The sequence below is a fragment of the Zeugodacus cucurbitae genome, chromosome 6 (genome assembly GCF_028554725.1).
Source record: "Zeugodacus cucurbitae isolate PBARC_wt_2022May chromosome 6, idZeuCucr1.2, whole genome shotgun sequence".
NCBI classification, from domain to species: domain Eukaryota; kingdom Metazoa; phylum Arthropoda; class Insecta; order Diptera; family Tephritidae; genus Zeugodacus; species Zeugodacus cucurbitae.
In genome coordinates, this window is record NC_071671.1 from 73,325,087 (window position 1) to 73,338,957 (window position 13,871).

At 32.8% G+C, this 13,871-nt stretch overlaps 3 protein-coding genes across 5 annotated transcripts; 1 reads left to right on the forward strand and 2 right to left on the reverse strand.

The window, feature by feature from the left end:
• Nucleotides 1-3,379: 3,379 nt before the first annotated feature.
• LOC105221458 (prenylated Rab acceptor protein 1) lies at nucleotides 3,380-4,881 on the forward strand. 2 transcript variants are annotated; one of them, XM_054234237.1, is made up of 4 exons: nucleotides 3,380-3,801; nucleotides 3,866-4,072; nucleotides 4,129-4,322; nucleotides 4,676-4,881. In XM_054234237.1, the coding sequence occupies exons 1-4, from the start codon at nucleotides 3,713-3,715 to the stop codon at nucleotides 4,753-4,755; spliced, it is 570 nt and encodes a 189-aa protein (XP_054090212.1). In that variant the 5' UTR covers nucleotides 3,380-3,712; the 3' UTR covers nucleotides 4,756-4,881. The 2 variants fall into 2 exon arrangements, with proteins under 2 accessions (XP_054090212.1, XP_011196778.1); XM_011198476.3 differs by lacking the exon at nucleotides 4,676-4,881 and adding an exon at nucleotides 4,376-4,627 and having other exon boundaries at nucleotides 3,386-3,801.
• LOC105221457 (dolichyl-diphosphooligosaccharide--protein glycosyltransferase subunit 2) lies at nucleotides 4,630-7,211 on the reverse strand. Of its 2 annotated transcripts, none has more exons than XM_011198475.3 (5): nucleotides 7,050-7,211; nucleotides 6,615-6,856; nucleotides 5,523-6,557; nucleotides 5,227-5,473; nucleotides 4,630-5,158 (listed from the first exon to the last, which is right to left on the reverse strand). In XM_011198475.3, the coding sequence occupies exons 1-5, from the start codon at nucleotides 7,060-7,062 to the stop codon at nucleotides 4,764-4,766; spliced, it is 1,932 nt and encodes a 643-aa protein (XP_011196777.1). In that variant the 5' UTR covers nucleotides 7,063-7,211; the 3' UTR covers nucleotides 4,630-4,763. The 2 variants fall into 2 exon arrangements, with proteins under 2 accessions (XP_011196777.1, XP_011196776.1); XM_011198474.3 differs by having other exon boundaries at nucleotides 4,630-5,170.
• A 3,351-nt stretch (nucleotides 7,212-10,562) lies between these two features.
• On the reverse strand, nucleotides 10,563-12,637 carry LOC105221459 (uncharacterized). The gene is made up of 4 exons (XM_011198478.3): nucleotides 12,496-12,637; nucleotides 12,277-12,363; nucleotides 11,892-12,212; nucleotides 10,563-10,721 (listed from the first exon to the last, which is right to left on the reverse strand). Exons 2-3 carry the CDS (start codon nucleotides 12,344-12,346, stop codon nucleotides 11,911-11,913), a joined length of 372 nt encoding a protein of 123 aa, XP_011196780.1. The 5' UTR covers nucleotides 12,347-12,363; nucleotides 12,496-12,637; the 3' UTR covers nucleotides 10,563-10,721; nucleotides 11,892-11,910.
• Between the last annotated feature and the right edge of the window lie 1,234 nt (nucleotides 12,638-13,871).

Below are 13,871 nucleotides of genomic sequence, written 5' to 3' on the forward strand. Positions count from 1 at the left end.
TTTGACAGCAGAAGCGTAAAATAGCTTTGATATATCATTTAAAATAATAATCGATTATTTAAACAAATAAATCGACCAATTTTTACATTTTTTTGCACAAATAATTTCACTTTAAACTAAATATGTAAATTTTATTGAAGTAAAAGATTTTAGTGCGGCAACAATGAAATTGCTGTTTGATATGTCGCTGCCGTTTTCAAAATGTTCAAGACGCTGGCTTCAAAGCGACATTTGTAAGACCACTTTCAGACATGTCAACTCCTGTTGCTAATTCTCGGGCGATTCTCTTTTCCTGTCGCCCATTGCGTTTACACGAGCAATTCTTGTTCGACAACTCTGTTCGTGTCTTTCTCTCATTCTCTTTTTTCTCAACAAAAAATATATTACATTAACTAATTTGTACCGTTATTCTCCATTTTCTAACATATTGTAATTATATTATGCATATTTCTATATGTATTTGCAAATTACATTCAAAATTAAATGATTAAATTCAAATTTTCAAATATATTGTATACATTAATTTTAAAATTTGGGCAAATGCAACACTGTTACGTAGCAGCGAACTGTTACGAATGAAAACATAAAGCGTGTCGATGCGATTCTCCTCTCCTCGTCGCCCCTCAATCCTATAAAACTAAGAATTGCCGCAACAGGAATTGCCTGTGTGAAAGGGGTCTAATCAGCCGTCGCTACGTCGTCTCGTCGTCTTTGTGTTCAGCACTTTATATTTGTCCCAACATAAGACTTTACCACCCCTATTGCGAGTGTCGACTGCCATTGGATAATCGACTACCGGTTTTATTGGAAGTGTCGATTACTCACTTAACCATCGACTATGAGTTCTTTTAAAGTTTTCCGTCGTTAGAAATTTTTGAATTTCGTCGATCAAGTTACACAATAGCAAATTCAATTCAAATTCAATTCAAATTCACTCAAGACTGGAGTCTATTCTACTGCCACTCGTTATAGGGGTATAAATGATTTTGAATATTCACATCCAAAATGCAGTTGGATCTGGATATCTCTATGTTTGTATGTATGTATGTATATATGTATATACATATGTATGTGGTATGCAGTTATTATTGCAATATTATTTCTCTTCTTTGTCTTTGTCCTTGACTTTGTGCAAAATGTTAGAAATCATGTAATGGCAAAATAATTTTATATAAACTTAGAACTCATCAAATAGATCAGAGCAGAATCGGTAACAAAATTGTATTGTAACGGATTTCCTAAATAAATCGTTTACGCTGAAACTCCCTTTGTTCGATCACTGGATTATCAAAAACAGTCACTATTTAATGGCCATACTCTTATATTTATTTCTAATTCAAATAACTTAACACCTCATTACTCATTACTATACTTTACAACTTTAAAGTTCCAATTAGAAAAAAATGGATTGGAAAACTTAGATGCAGATTGACGTGATGCCTGACGAGAATTTTAATAGTTTATAAGGTTTCACGAACGATATCTCCTCGAACTTATCGTATTGTGGGGCCCCCAGTTTTTGACAGTGTTGAGAGTGCAGGTCATTATACTGCTGACAGTGTGCAGACACTTTCCCATTATTAAGATGGCAATGTGTTCCGCATACGCTGTTATCTTGGGAGCTTTGTCTTCAAAATGTTTTAGCAAGTTGTTTACCATTAATGTCCATAAGAGTGGGCACTCCGCCTTGCGATAATTAAATACATGCAAATACATTTGGTAATCAAATCTTCCCTTCAACTTGTTTACACTTTACTTGACAACTCTCTCCTTAAAATTGACCTTTACTCGACAACTCTCATATTATTAGAACCGTGCTGCCAATCCGGCAGCCCTTATATAGTCGATCGTTGGCAATAAATTGCCACTCGAACATTCTGGCAAGAGCAGTTTCAGACGTGCTATTGACAACACTATTGCGCATAATTAAGAGGACATCTCTCCTATAAACTAAGAATTGCCGCAACAGAAGTTGACATGTCTGAAACAGCTCCAACTAAGAATTCAGTCTCGGGATAAATCTAACCAGATAACGATTTCAATTACCGTTTCTGAGAAGAGAATTTCGCCTCTCTTCGTCGCCCCCTCAGTTTTATTATAATAGTTGTCATTGAATGGCTAATACCCCTGACAGACGGCGTCGTTAATTCGGGTTAACTGCTTTAATCGGGGTTAATTCGAGAGTTATCTCAGTTAACTCCGTTTGCTAACTCCCATTTAATCCTCAAAATTTTAGAGAGTTAGTGGGAGTTCGTGGCATTTTCGTTGGCAACATTGTTAAACATGGCCGCTTTTTCTCTATTGTGAATGAAAATATGCAATACTGACAGCTGTTTTTCAATTAAATGTAGACAAAAACATACGCATGCTAATTTTTTCTAAAATGGAAGTTTTAGTAATAACGTATTTATGTATATTTTTTTAATAATTAGTGATTTTGTACTAGTTGTGCGGCTAACAACCGCAATATTTCCTTTCTATCCAATTTTATTTCACCAAAATGGAAATATTATTGCCAATCAGCTGTTATGGGAGTTTATAACTCGCTTTGCTGCCGTCTGTCACCCACAAAATTGGAACTGATTAAAAGCGCAGTTAATCCGAGTTAACTCTGCCGTCTGTCTAGCATATAAGCGTTAAAGAGAAGCGAATAGAACGCACTATCCAATAATTCAAACAAATATGCAGCGCTTGTGGTGCAACCCTGCGCTGAAATGTCCTCTTAGACCGTTTTCACACGGACAATTTTTGTCGCGGCAATTCTTAGTTTTATAGGAGAGGGGGCGACCAAGGGAAGCGAGAGAGAGAGAAATTCTCCTCTCTTCGTTTTATAGGAGAGGGGGCGACCAAGGGAAGCGAGAGAGAGAGAAATTCTCCTCTCTTCGTCGCCCCCTCTCCTATAAAACTAAGAATTGCCGCGACAAAAATTGCCCGTGTGAAAACGGTCTTAATAATGCGCAATAGTGTTGCACCAATTTCTTTGGTGGGAAAAAACTTAAATCTGCACAAAAAATGTTTTTTTAACACTTCGTTTTCATGCTTTAGGTTTTGTTATAATATATATCAAATTAAAAATATTTAAAATATGTATTTGTATTGTCCTTTTTGACAGTAATTTGTCCTTCGAGCCATTTTTACCATTGTGAATGGGCAACATAAGTAAAAGAAAATTTTGTAGCCCTCAGCAAGCGGCGATAAAAACTTTTAATGAGATCTTCGCATACTCTCTTGCACGAACTGAACTGGATAGCTTTGTTGTTACATTCACATATAAAATGGTTAACAAGCCAGCAGTGCCCAAAGATAGCAAGCAAAGAAGTGACCAATTGTGTATTGGCAACCCTGTATGATATAAAGTGTTGAATAACGTTATGCATATTCAATATTTTATGAAAAAATAATAATAAAATCAACCGTAGATATATACTTAATACAGTGTACAACTACTATTCTCATAAAACCATCTTGCTTATTATTTTAATGTACAATGAAGTAACACACAAAATAGAACACACTTTGCCTCTCACTATTAGACACGACACGAGTGGTATAAGAAAAAAACATATCGAGGCATTGCGTCAGCAATGTATTAATGAATTCTTTGGCATTGTAAACGGTATCGACAGCGAACTCAAGGAAGTTGTAAAATTTATGTTTTATATACATATGGTGGTTTTTCATATTTAAACAATTTTTATTGTAAACATACGGAATGTCGGAAGCAGACGAAGTTAAAGTGGAAATTAGTGGCGAGATGACTGTTCCCAAGGAACAACATAGACCACAATTCGATTTCAGCAGGTTCATGGCATCTACAGATAAAGTGATATGATAAATGCTAATTATTTTTTTTTGAATTTCCTAGTTTTGCGAATGTTCAAAGAATACCAAGTCCAATGGATGTCATACAGTTAACAAGAAAGTATATACGTCCGTGGTCAGAGTTTATTAACACCGCTAATTTCAAAGCTGCAGCGAGTATGCCACGTTTAACGAACCGATTTGTGCGCAATATAAGTTACTTCCAAAGCAATTATATATTTATTTTTGTATTACTGATGATATATTGTCTGTAAGAGTATTATAAAAAATACTATTCCTTTTCATTAATTATTAATTAATTTGAAGCATCACATCACCGTTACTACTGATTGTTTTGGGTGCTGTGGCATATGCAAGTCATAAAATTAAGAAGGCTCAAATGCCGATCACTATTTTTGGACAACAGCTTGGGACTAATCAACAAATAATGGCTATAAATTTTGCTTCCGTGCCAATTTTATACTTAGTAGGTGCGGGTGCCGCATTGTTTTGGACATTGGGTAAGTTTTCAACTAACATATTGCAAAAGTACCAATGCTATTTTTTTATATAGGCGCCTCTTGTTTTGTAATATCATTGCATGCTGTATTCTACAATATTGATGCAATTGTAACCGAAGAAAACGAAGGATTTCTCTCAGAAGTTGTGTAAAACATTTTAAAGAGTTAAACAAGTTACGCAGGCACATTATACCAAATGTACCCAAATTACTAAATGCAATTCTTTTTATTTATACATAGTTTTAGATCATAATAAATTTAATAAATATAAATATATGTATGTACATATTAAAATTGAACTCAAATATTTTGACGTCATCTGAAATAACTCTTATTTTCGTTTCTTTATTTAGTTCCTCAATTAAAAATTACATCAAATTATATATTGACAAATGGAACGAAGAGAATACACCTTCCGTTGATATTCCATTAGTAAAGGCTTTAGGTTGACGCAGTACTTGATACTGTTGATGGAGACTTTCCCAACCTTATAGCGTGTATACGTCGTAAAAGACGGTTGCCGCATATAAAGGTAAATACTGCGATTGGGATAAGCAAACGCAGAGTTTGGAACATATTCAAATTTACCCAAAACACAGCAAATAGTGTAAGTATACCACCGAATCCTAGGTGAAATCCTATTGTGCTTAGCTCAAAAGTAAAATTAGACAAGTTTATGTTCAACTTTCCCCAAAAAATTAATAATAATACCAGTGGAGTTAAACACAAACCGGTAAAAACATCAGAAACAAACCGCGGAGGACGTTTTTCGGGTGGACGAAACATATGCTCTATCTCTGGAAGTGTATTACGTATTGGCAACTTCATTGATATATCTGAAAATAAAACTGACAATTTAAGAAAATACATATATTCATGGATATATATACAAAAGTTTTAATACCTGATTCTTGAGGAAATTTCAATACAACGTTCGCCACATGCCAATTGAACGAGTTTGAAATTGACGAATCACCGATGATTAATTGAAGTTTATAATTTCCTGATTTGTATCTAAACTCAGCTCCGTGAGATCCCACATCCATATCAAATTTGTAAGCTTTATTACTATCTTGTTCGGCGACGAAAATTATTTCCTCATTCGTTTCCAAATTAGACATAAGTACGAAGGCCTGGTGAACTGTGATGACCTACAATAAAATTTAATATATTCCATTCAATTTTTGTATAGTACACTACCTTTGTTGTGCCTTCATCAATGAGAACTGTTTTAAGCAATATTTTTTGAGTACTATCTGCCTTTAAAGTACCATCTAGAAGTTGAGGATACGCAACACTTTGTTTCTTTATAGATGAACTTGTGTCAGATTCAGCAACACCGATTTCCAGAGAATGAACTTTTACACGGCCAAGAACTTTGAAAAGTATAGTTTGTGTGAACGTATTGTCTGCACTGATTTCGACCAAATATATACCGCGAGTTGGTTTATAACTGGAAAGTTGTGCTGCATATACAGTTTTATCTGATGATTTCGGTATAAATTGAACTTTTTCAGCAAGTACACTGTTATCTTTTTTCAAAAGTATTTTTCCATATACGTTTTGTGGTGGAGGAATTACCGGATTTCCTAATAAATCGACAATACCGACATTTAATATTGGATCATCAGCCTGTAGTTGTCCATTTCCAATCATTTGAATACAAATCGGTGTACTTATTCCAGTAGCACTTAATGTTTTCAATGCTTCTATTAGGACATGTGCACCCTTCGTTGATTGTACGGATCGTCGATTAAGGAAGTAAGTAGCAAATTTCACAGCCTGCTCGGAATCAAGTGGCGTTGGTTTTTTGAAAATATTTGTCACTCGGAATATCCCATTTACAACCAACGCTGTTATGCTAAGACCTCCCTCAAATTGTAACATCTTTCCATCAACTTCATCCGCTTGCACAATGGCATCTTCAACACGATCTGCCACGAATGCTGCACCAGTTCCTAATTCGCTGGCCACATGGAATGCATACCCAAGACTAACGATGGAATCATCTTTCTTCAACAATTCTTGGAGTATTTTTACAATTCTTGCAGAATTTTGTTCATCAATTTGAACGCCCAAAAGCTTATGACTGGCAACTCGATAATATATTTCTTGAGATGAACTAAGGTTAGACTTAATGGATGAATAAACTTTCCCTAAAATGGCTTCAGTTAATTTTTCTTTGCAACCCAGATTTTTCCTTGATCCAATAAGATAAAAATCTTTTTCATAACACTACAAAAAATGATATACGAATGAAATAAGACATAGAATACATATTTAATTTCTTACATTTAATTTCGAGTCTTCATAAAGCGAATGCAGCTTGGAACATAAATCCACTGATGCTTTCGTATCCAAATTCTGAATGTTTAAAGAGGAGTAGTAAACCGCTTGCAAGTCATTCAATTTTAAGCCATCATTAAATACTTTGTGCAAACGTCTAATGTCCCTTTGTCCTAGATAATCTTGTACAGTACGCGCTCCCAATGTCGTCGAACTTAAAGACAACGCTAACGCAGCGTATATTAGAGCTACAAAAATATAATTATTTACATTCGTTGTTATTCTTCATTTATATATGTAATTATATGGGGCCGGTTGTTAAAAAGTAGATCTCAGTAAGTAGTAAACAGCGAGGCACTCGTGGAAGCTCTCAACCGGCTTTTTGATATAAGTATCATAAGAATTTATTGAGGCTCTTTTACTGTAATTTGTATAGCTTACCTACAATATACATTATGACAATATTTCCAAACAATTCAGAAAATATATATCAATTATATGTATTTATAAAATGTACTATAAAGAAAATTAATTAGCTGATGCCCGCACTGAAGAAATTTGACAGACACGTCAACTGGAAAATTTGCTTTGAAATTACATAGGTGCGAGAAAAACAACTAGAGAATCGCATAGCTGAGTAGTTGTCACATTTATTTCCGAAATTGATAGTTATCACGGTTGCCACTTCACATCAATTAATCCTTTAATTTCAGAAAAACATGTTTTTCAGTAATAATCTCTTATTTCGTATGCATTTGTATCAGAAATAAGCATATGAGTGCATATAAAATAATAAAGTGTGTTTGCGAAGATTTCAGTTGAACAACATCAACGTTTTCGCGCTTTGGAAATCAGATATTGGCAACTCTTTTATTAAAAGAGCCTCGCGTTCGGAATAGTTTTGTGTGACCATTTGTTATAGGAATGTCGGAAGTGCAAAAAAGTATCAATGGGCCTAATCATTGAATCCGTTTCGATCGATATCTAATTTTTGGTCGAAATCTATCCATTGGTGAATGAGTTACGGAAATGTAAAGGAAATAAACCATTTGGAAGTTTTTATATAAATAATTACTGATTATGGACTACATTATGTTTGAAATGGGTATTTTAAAGACAAGAGACAAAAACAGACTAACAAAAATAAATTAAAGATGTTTAAAAGCGATATAAAGTTGCACCCTCGAAATAGCGAAAGAATTTTCTCAAAGAGCCTCAGGCGAATTAAATATTTTTTTGGAATTACTTTCACAACAGTTAAAGGTTAGTTTTATTTTTTTTTGAACAGAGCAAAAACCACAGACACTTTTTCAAATTTGTCGCATTTAACATTTTCGATCGAAAATCTTTATCGTATCGAAATCGAATTCGCCGCGGATTCAATAATTAGGCCCAAAATATATCATATCGCATTATAACGATACATCGATATATCGATATTTTTTTTAACAAGCCCGAGGCAGGATAAAAATGTATTCCCTTTTAGGATTTTATTTCCAAAAAATTATAAAAAATATCGTTTTATACTTTTTCGATATTTGACATTTTATAACGATATATAATTTTTTTAAATATCGCTAATAAATAAATATCGTTGCATTGACAAAATAATATCCATATATGTATAACACAAAAATAAATTCCTCTAGCTAATTTTAATCCTTATTCATCAATCTCTTATACCCCTGCCCCGGTGCAAGAAATTTTAGTAGAGATTAACACTAATCTGTCAAACTACAAAAATGAAAATTAATTCCTAGCAATTTTGTAATAACAGCTACAAAATTGTAGAGGCAACGTCTTCTGCATATCGTCAGTAAAACTATTCAATAACATTATTTTTGTAATCTATCTAAGCTATCTAACTTAATATTTATTTCTTTATTCTGAATTATATTTCGAATATCAAATCGATGGGTGTACGTACCAAGTTTTATATACACACATTCATCCATATGTGCCTGTGTTGTCGCTATCTTAATAATTAAGCCAACTTATGTTACCACGAAATACCAACAAATTTGGGGTGTTATCATACGAAAATATATATTTAATACTAGTGGCCGGGCCACGCATTGCTGTGGATAAAGTATATGTATATTCTGATTAACTATTTGATAAAGTGAAATTAATTTATAACTTAAATTGTAGCTTTGTTATATCCTTTTTGTTTAATTACAATATTTACTATTACAGTAGTTTTCCGAAATAACGAATATTAGTTTTAACGAAAACCGCTTATAACGAACAAGCAAATTTGTTACATTGAGTACCTTAAATAACGAACATCGGGGATTAGTAAGTACTCAGTTTAACGAACAACATGAAGAAGACATATGAAGAAAGAGAATAAAATCAAATGACATCGAACCAGATTAAAAAATATAACTTGAAAAAATTCAAAAGAAATGTGTAAATTGAAAAAATTTTAAATTTTATAAAAAAGCTTAAAATTATTGACCAGCACAAAATAGAAGTATAACAGACGGTTTCACGAAACAAATTTAAGTGAAAAACAAGTAAGGAAGGGCTACTCTCGCATTTATTTATTTAATTTCATTAATATAACACACAATTTGACCCACATATTCGTCATATATATGGTATAAAGTTCATTGAAAGTTGGAAACTCTAATATTAGGTTACAAGCACCGAGGTCCTCATGTACGATATATAGGGGTCTTGATAACCTATGGTAGAAAGGGGCTGTCTCACTAAAAATGCAGTATTTAATCAAAGTTCTGTTCCGATATCTTCACTAGTGCTTACTTTATATATTGTAAAGTAAACGATTCAGATCGACTTCATAGTTCTGGTATATAGGAAGTAGGCGTGGTTGTGATCCGATTTAGACTATTTTCACAACATATCATTGGGATGCAAATATTACATTTTATATTACAAACCAAATTTCATTGATATTTGTCGAGTAGTTTCGGAGATATGGTTTTTGACCCATAAGTGGGCGGAACCACGCCCATTAAACATTTTGTTTACTATTTTGAGTGCAGGTATTCTGGACCTTCTTTATAATGAGATTTAAGGTTTCTGTTGGTTTTCATTACGGAATTAAAGCATTTTTAGTAGTTTTCAAATTAACCTTTGTATGGGAGGTGGGCGTGGTTATAATCCGATTTTTATCCATTTTTGGACTATATAAGGAGATGCATGAAAAAAGCTACCTGAGAGTTTCGTTGATATAGCTTTAATAGTTTACGAGATATATACAAAAAACTTAGCAGGGGGCAGGGCCACGCCCACTCTCCGCAGAACAATCCTTTGTACCAAATTTCATAGCTTAATTAATGGCTTAGTTATAGCTCTTTATGTGTTTTCGGTTATCGCCATTTTGTGAGTGTGGCAGTGGTCCGATTCCGCCCATCTTCGAACTTAACCTTCTTATGGTCCCAAGGAACACGTGTTCCAAGTTTCATTAAGACATCTCAATTTTTACTCAAGTTACAGCTTGCACGGACGGACAGACAGACATCCGGATTTGAACCTTACTCGTAACCCTGATCACTTTGGTTTGGTTATATATAACCTTATATCTAACTCGTTTAGATTTAGGACTTACAAACAACCGTTATGTGGACAAAACTATAATACTCTCATAGCAACTTTTGTTGTGAGCGTATAATTATCTATTTCAGTTTCACCATTTGACTTAATTTTTATTTAAATGATCTCGCTATGCCATTTAAATATTGTCATATGTAACTATGGTTACGTTTTTCTATCAGCAGATTTCCAATATTTTTTTCCATCTTGACAAATAAATACAATTTTTTGTTTACATAAATATTCTTTTATTCTTTCTATTCATGCCTTTTAATTTTTTGTATGTCAATTTTGAATAATGGTGAAAACCAGAAAACTTAAGGGGGTATTCTGGTCTAGACGCATGAATTTTAGGCATTTTTAAACTAAGATAAAAAAAATGAAAAACATTTTTACTATACATTTTATATATGTTTTTTATTGACATTTTAATAATATAAAAACAATTGCAAAAAAAAAACAAAATTCGTCGAGATACGGGCCGGTGGAGTGGGGGCTTCAAAAAAAACGGTGCGTCCTGGTTGTCGTGATTTCAACCCTTGTAGAGGAGATCTAAAACACAAAAAACAAGAAGATTCTTCATTGGTAAGGATGTTGTTATCGTGTTGAACATTAAAAAAAAAAATAACAAAATGTCGTCGACTTGAAAAAAATTTTTTTTGACCCAATTTTTTCCACCTTTTCGAATTTTTTAAAAATACTTCAAATCAAAAAAGTCTAAACTTTCAAAATATGCAAAAAAAAAACGATTTTTCAAAATCCTAAACCAGAATACCCCCTTAAGTACAAAGTTAAATAGAATTTGAAATTAAAATTAAATAGAACTTATTTTTCAATGAAAACGACCGTAAGTGTCAGAATTGGTTCATTTAGGAAGAATTTAGCTAATTTGAATTGTTTTGTTATGGTTTTTCATTTTTAACAAATAATTAATAAAACAATTTATTAAACTGCAATTTACGGATATTTACTTATTTTTATTGAAAAACATACCTCTAAGTGAGTACTCGAATTAACTTGGTTGAACTTGTCTAGTTTTAATTAGAATTAAGATTTTATAACTTATTATATTTATTATATTTAAAAAAAAGAAGTTATATTAGGATATCCAGATCAAATTATCGCTTGGCCAAATGACCGACCGGAGCTGTGACCACGACCATTTACTCAAAAATGTGTAAATCCTAATGACCTTCCGTGCTGTGAATATCTGTTGCAAAAGTCTTATTTTTTTCTTAATTTCTTTTTTATTTTTTTGCATTTGTCTGGTTTTGGCTATCTACAATACAATCTCATACTGCTAATTGTAACGTGTACGAAGTTTTATTAAGATATCTAGATTGCAATTCATATTATCGCTTGACCGAATGGGCAGGCGGATCGTCATTGCGATTAAAATTTGAAAAATATTAGCTATCCTATCTTTTAAGTTGGACCAAACAGCATACGTGTGCAAAATTTTATTAAAATCGATTTAGTAGTTTAGGCGCCAATCCCGGACAAACGACGTGACATGAAATTTTTATATACGTATATAGATTTTAACCGTTTTATTGGATTGAATATTCTATGAATTTTATTTCAGAAAAAATGAAAGAGCTATTTAATCAAAACGCGTATACATTTCTAATTATAAATTTTGATAGAAAGATATTTTCTTTGTATAGGAACTATATAAACATTAGTGTATATACCAACACATTAATTACAATTCGTGTTTACCTCGAATCACTCAAAAAATTTATCCAAACTGTTCAGCTTGTTCTTGCACCGGTCGAGTTATAATGTAACGCTTTTTAAAATCTCTAGTTATATCACCATTGTTATTCCATACCGTTATAGCACTTGTGCTGTATAACGGATAAATATTAATCAACCGCTCCTTTTTAGCCATATCTTCTTTTGGTACCTTTTTACAATATTCATCAAAATATTCTGTATTTGCTTTGTCAGGCTTTATATTAACCAAACGGTCATTGTAGCGAATGTATTCGTCGTACAACTCTTGCCAAAGGAACTGTTCATAACAACGAGCTCGAGTAGCTGGAAGTAATAATTGAAAATATGGTCAATACACTTTTATAATATTATTATCTCTTTAACTTGCTTGTTGGCTGCTTCAATTTGGGTGGTTTAAATTTATCCTTCATCTCACTGTATTGATCCTTTGAACACATATTGATGACTTATCCGTCTAGATATTTTCGAAAAAATTATGTACCACAAATAAATTCACGATAGAAAACAAAATAATTGTGCTGCTATGATATGTACCATACATACATAAATACATATGTATGTATAAATAAACAATTTTTCTACGTACGTTACCATGCATGATTCAATTATACCGAAGTGTTGAATACACTTTGAATTATACAAGAATGTATGCTTAAGAAAAAAATGTTAATCGATACTTTCAAATTATCTTTTATCATCATTTTCTTAAGTTTTCTATTTATATTTTGATGATTTTTTTTATGATGATATGATAGTGGCAGTATCAGTTACATAATTTCAAATGCGTTACATTTCCTGGTATAGGGTTATATATACCAAAGTGATCAGGGTGATGAGTAGAGTTGAAATCCGGATGTCCGTCCGTGCAAGCTGTAACTTGAGTAACAATTTAGATATCTTAATGAAACTTGGTACACGTGTTCCTTGGCACCATAAGAAGGTTGCCTTCGTAAATATGCGAAATTGGACCACTGCCACGGCCACGGCCACAAAATGGCGAAACCGAAAACATATGAAGGGCCATAACTAAGCCATATATAAAGATATGTAAGTAAAAGTTTATACATAGGATTGCTCTAGAAAGGAGCATAATCGGATGTAATTATTTTGAGAAAGTGGGTATGGCCCCGCCCTACTATGTGTTTTGTAAACTACTAAAGCTATATCAACCAAATTGTCTAGAGTGGTTTCCTTTAGGAACTTCCTTATACAGTCTAAAAATAGATCGGTTCATAACCACGCCTACCTCCTATACAATGGTTATGTTGACTACTAAAAACGCTTTAATTCAGTAAGGGAAAACATCAGAAACCTTAAATTTAATTGTAAAGATGGTACGGACACTCAAATTTCTAGAAAAAAATCGATTCACACCACGCCTACTTCCCATATATCACAATTTTGAGGTCCAACTGATTCGTTCACTTTACAATATAGAAGTTAAGCGCCAGCGCAGATATCGGAACAAAACATTGCACGAATACTTTGTGGCTTAGCCCGTATAAAAATCATTGAAATCGAACTACAAATTTTCAAGGCCCTAGATATCGAACATGAGGACCTAGAAGTTTGAGGTTAATTTCTTATTAAAAATATCGGTAATCTCTAATAACCAAATTTTACAATGGCACAAAGAAAGTCGCTAAATTAGGGTGTGTTCGCGATTTTCTTATGTTTATCTGAATTCGTTGTAAAAAGAGTAAACTAGTACTAGGAAAATTGTAAAAATTGCACTGATTCTTGTGCCACAAGCTTTTTTAGTATTTTTTTAATTGTGATAATAAATGTACAAAACAAAACCACAATTACAATAGGGTCGCCCTTACACTGTTGTATTTGAAATTTACGTATATTTTGCTGTTGGATTTTTACTAAATTTATTATAAAAACCACAGAAACCACGAATACAAAATACAATGGCAAATACAAAAGATCCCGAATAACCCTTACATAATTTTGTTA

Coding starts and splice junctions, on each gene's coding strand:
- LOC105221459 (XM_011198478.3), bottom strand. CDS start 12,346: ATGTGTTCAAAGGATCAATACAGTGAGATGAAGGATAAATTTAAACCA. Junction 12,213..12,276: donor CAAATTGAAGCAGCCAACAA/GCAAGTTAAAGA, acceptor TATTACTTCCAG/CTACTCGAGCTCGTTGTTAT.
- LOC105221458 (XM_011198476.3), top strand. CDS start 3,713: ATGTCGGAAGCAGACGAAGTTAAAGTGGAAATTAGTGGCGAGATGACT. Junction 3,802..3,865: donor CCACAATTCGATTTCAGCAG/GTTCATGGCATC, acceptor TGAATTTCCTAG/TTTTGCGAATGTTCAAAGAA. Junction 4,073..4,128: donor TTACTGATGATATATTGTCT/GTAAGAGTATTA, acceptor ATTAATTTGAAG/CATCACATCACCGTTACTAC.
- LOC105221457 (XM_011198474.3), bottom strand. Junction 6,558..6,614: donor ATGAAGACTCGAAATTAAAT/GTAAGAAATTAA, acceptor CATTTTTTGTAG/TGTTATGAAAAAGATTTTTA. Junction 5,171..5,226: donor GAAATTTCCTCAAGAATCAG/GTATTAAAACTT, acceptor TTAAATTGTCAG/TTTTATTTTCAGATATATCA.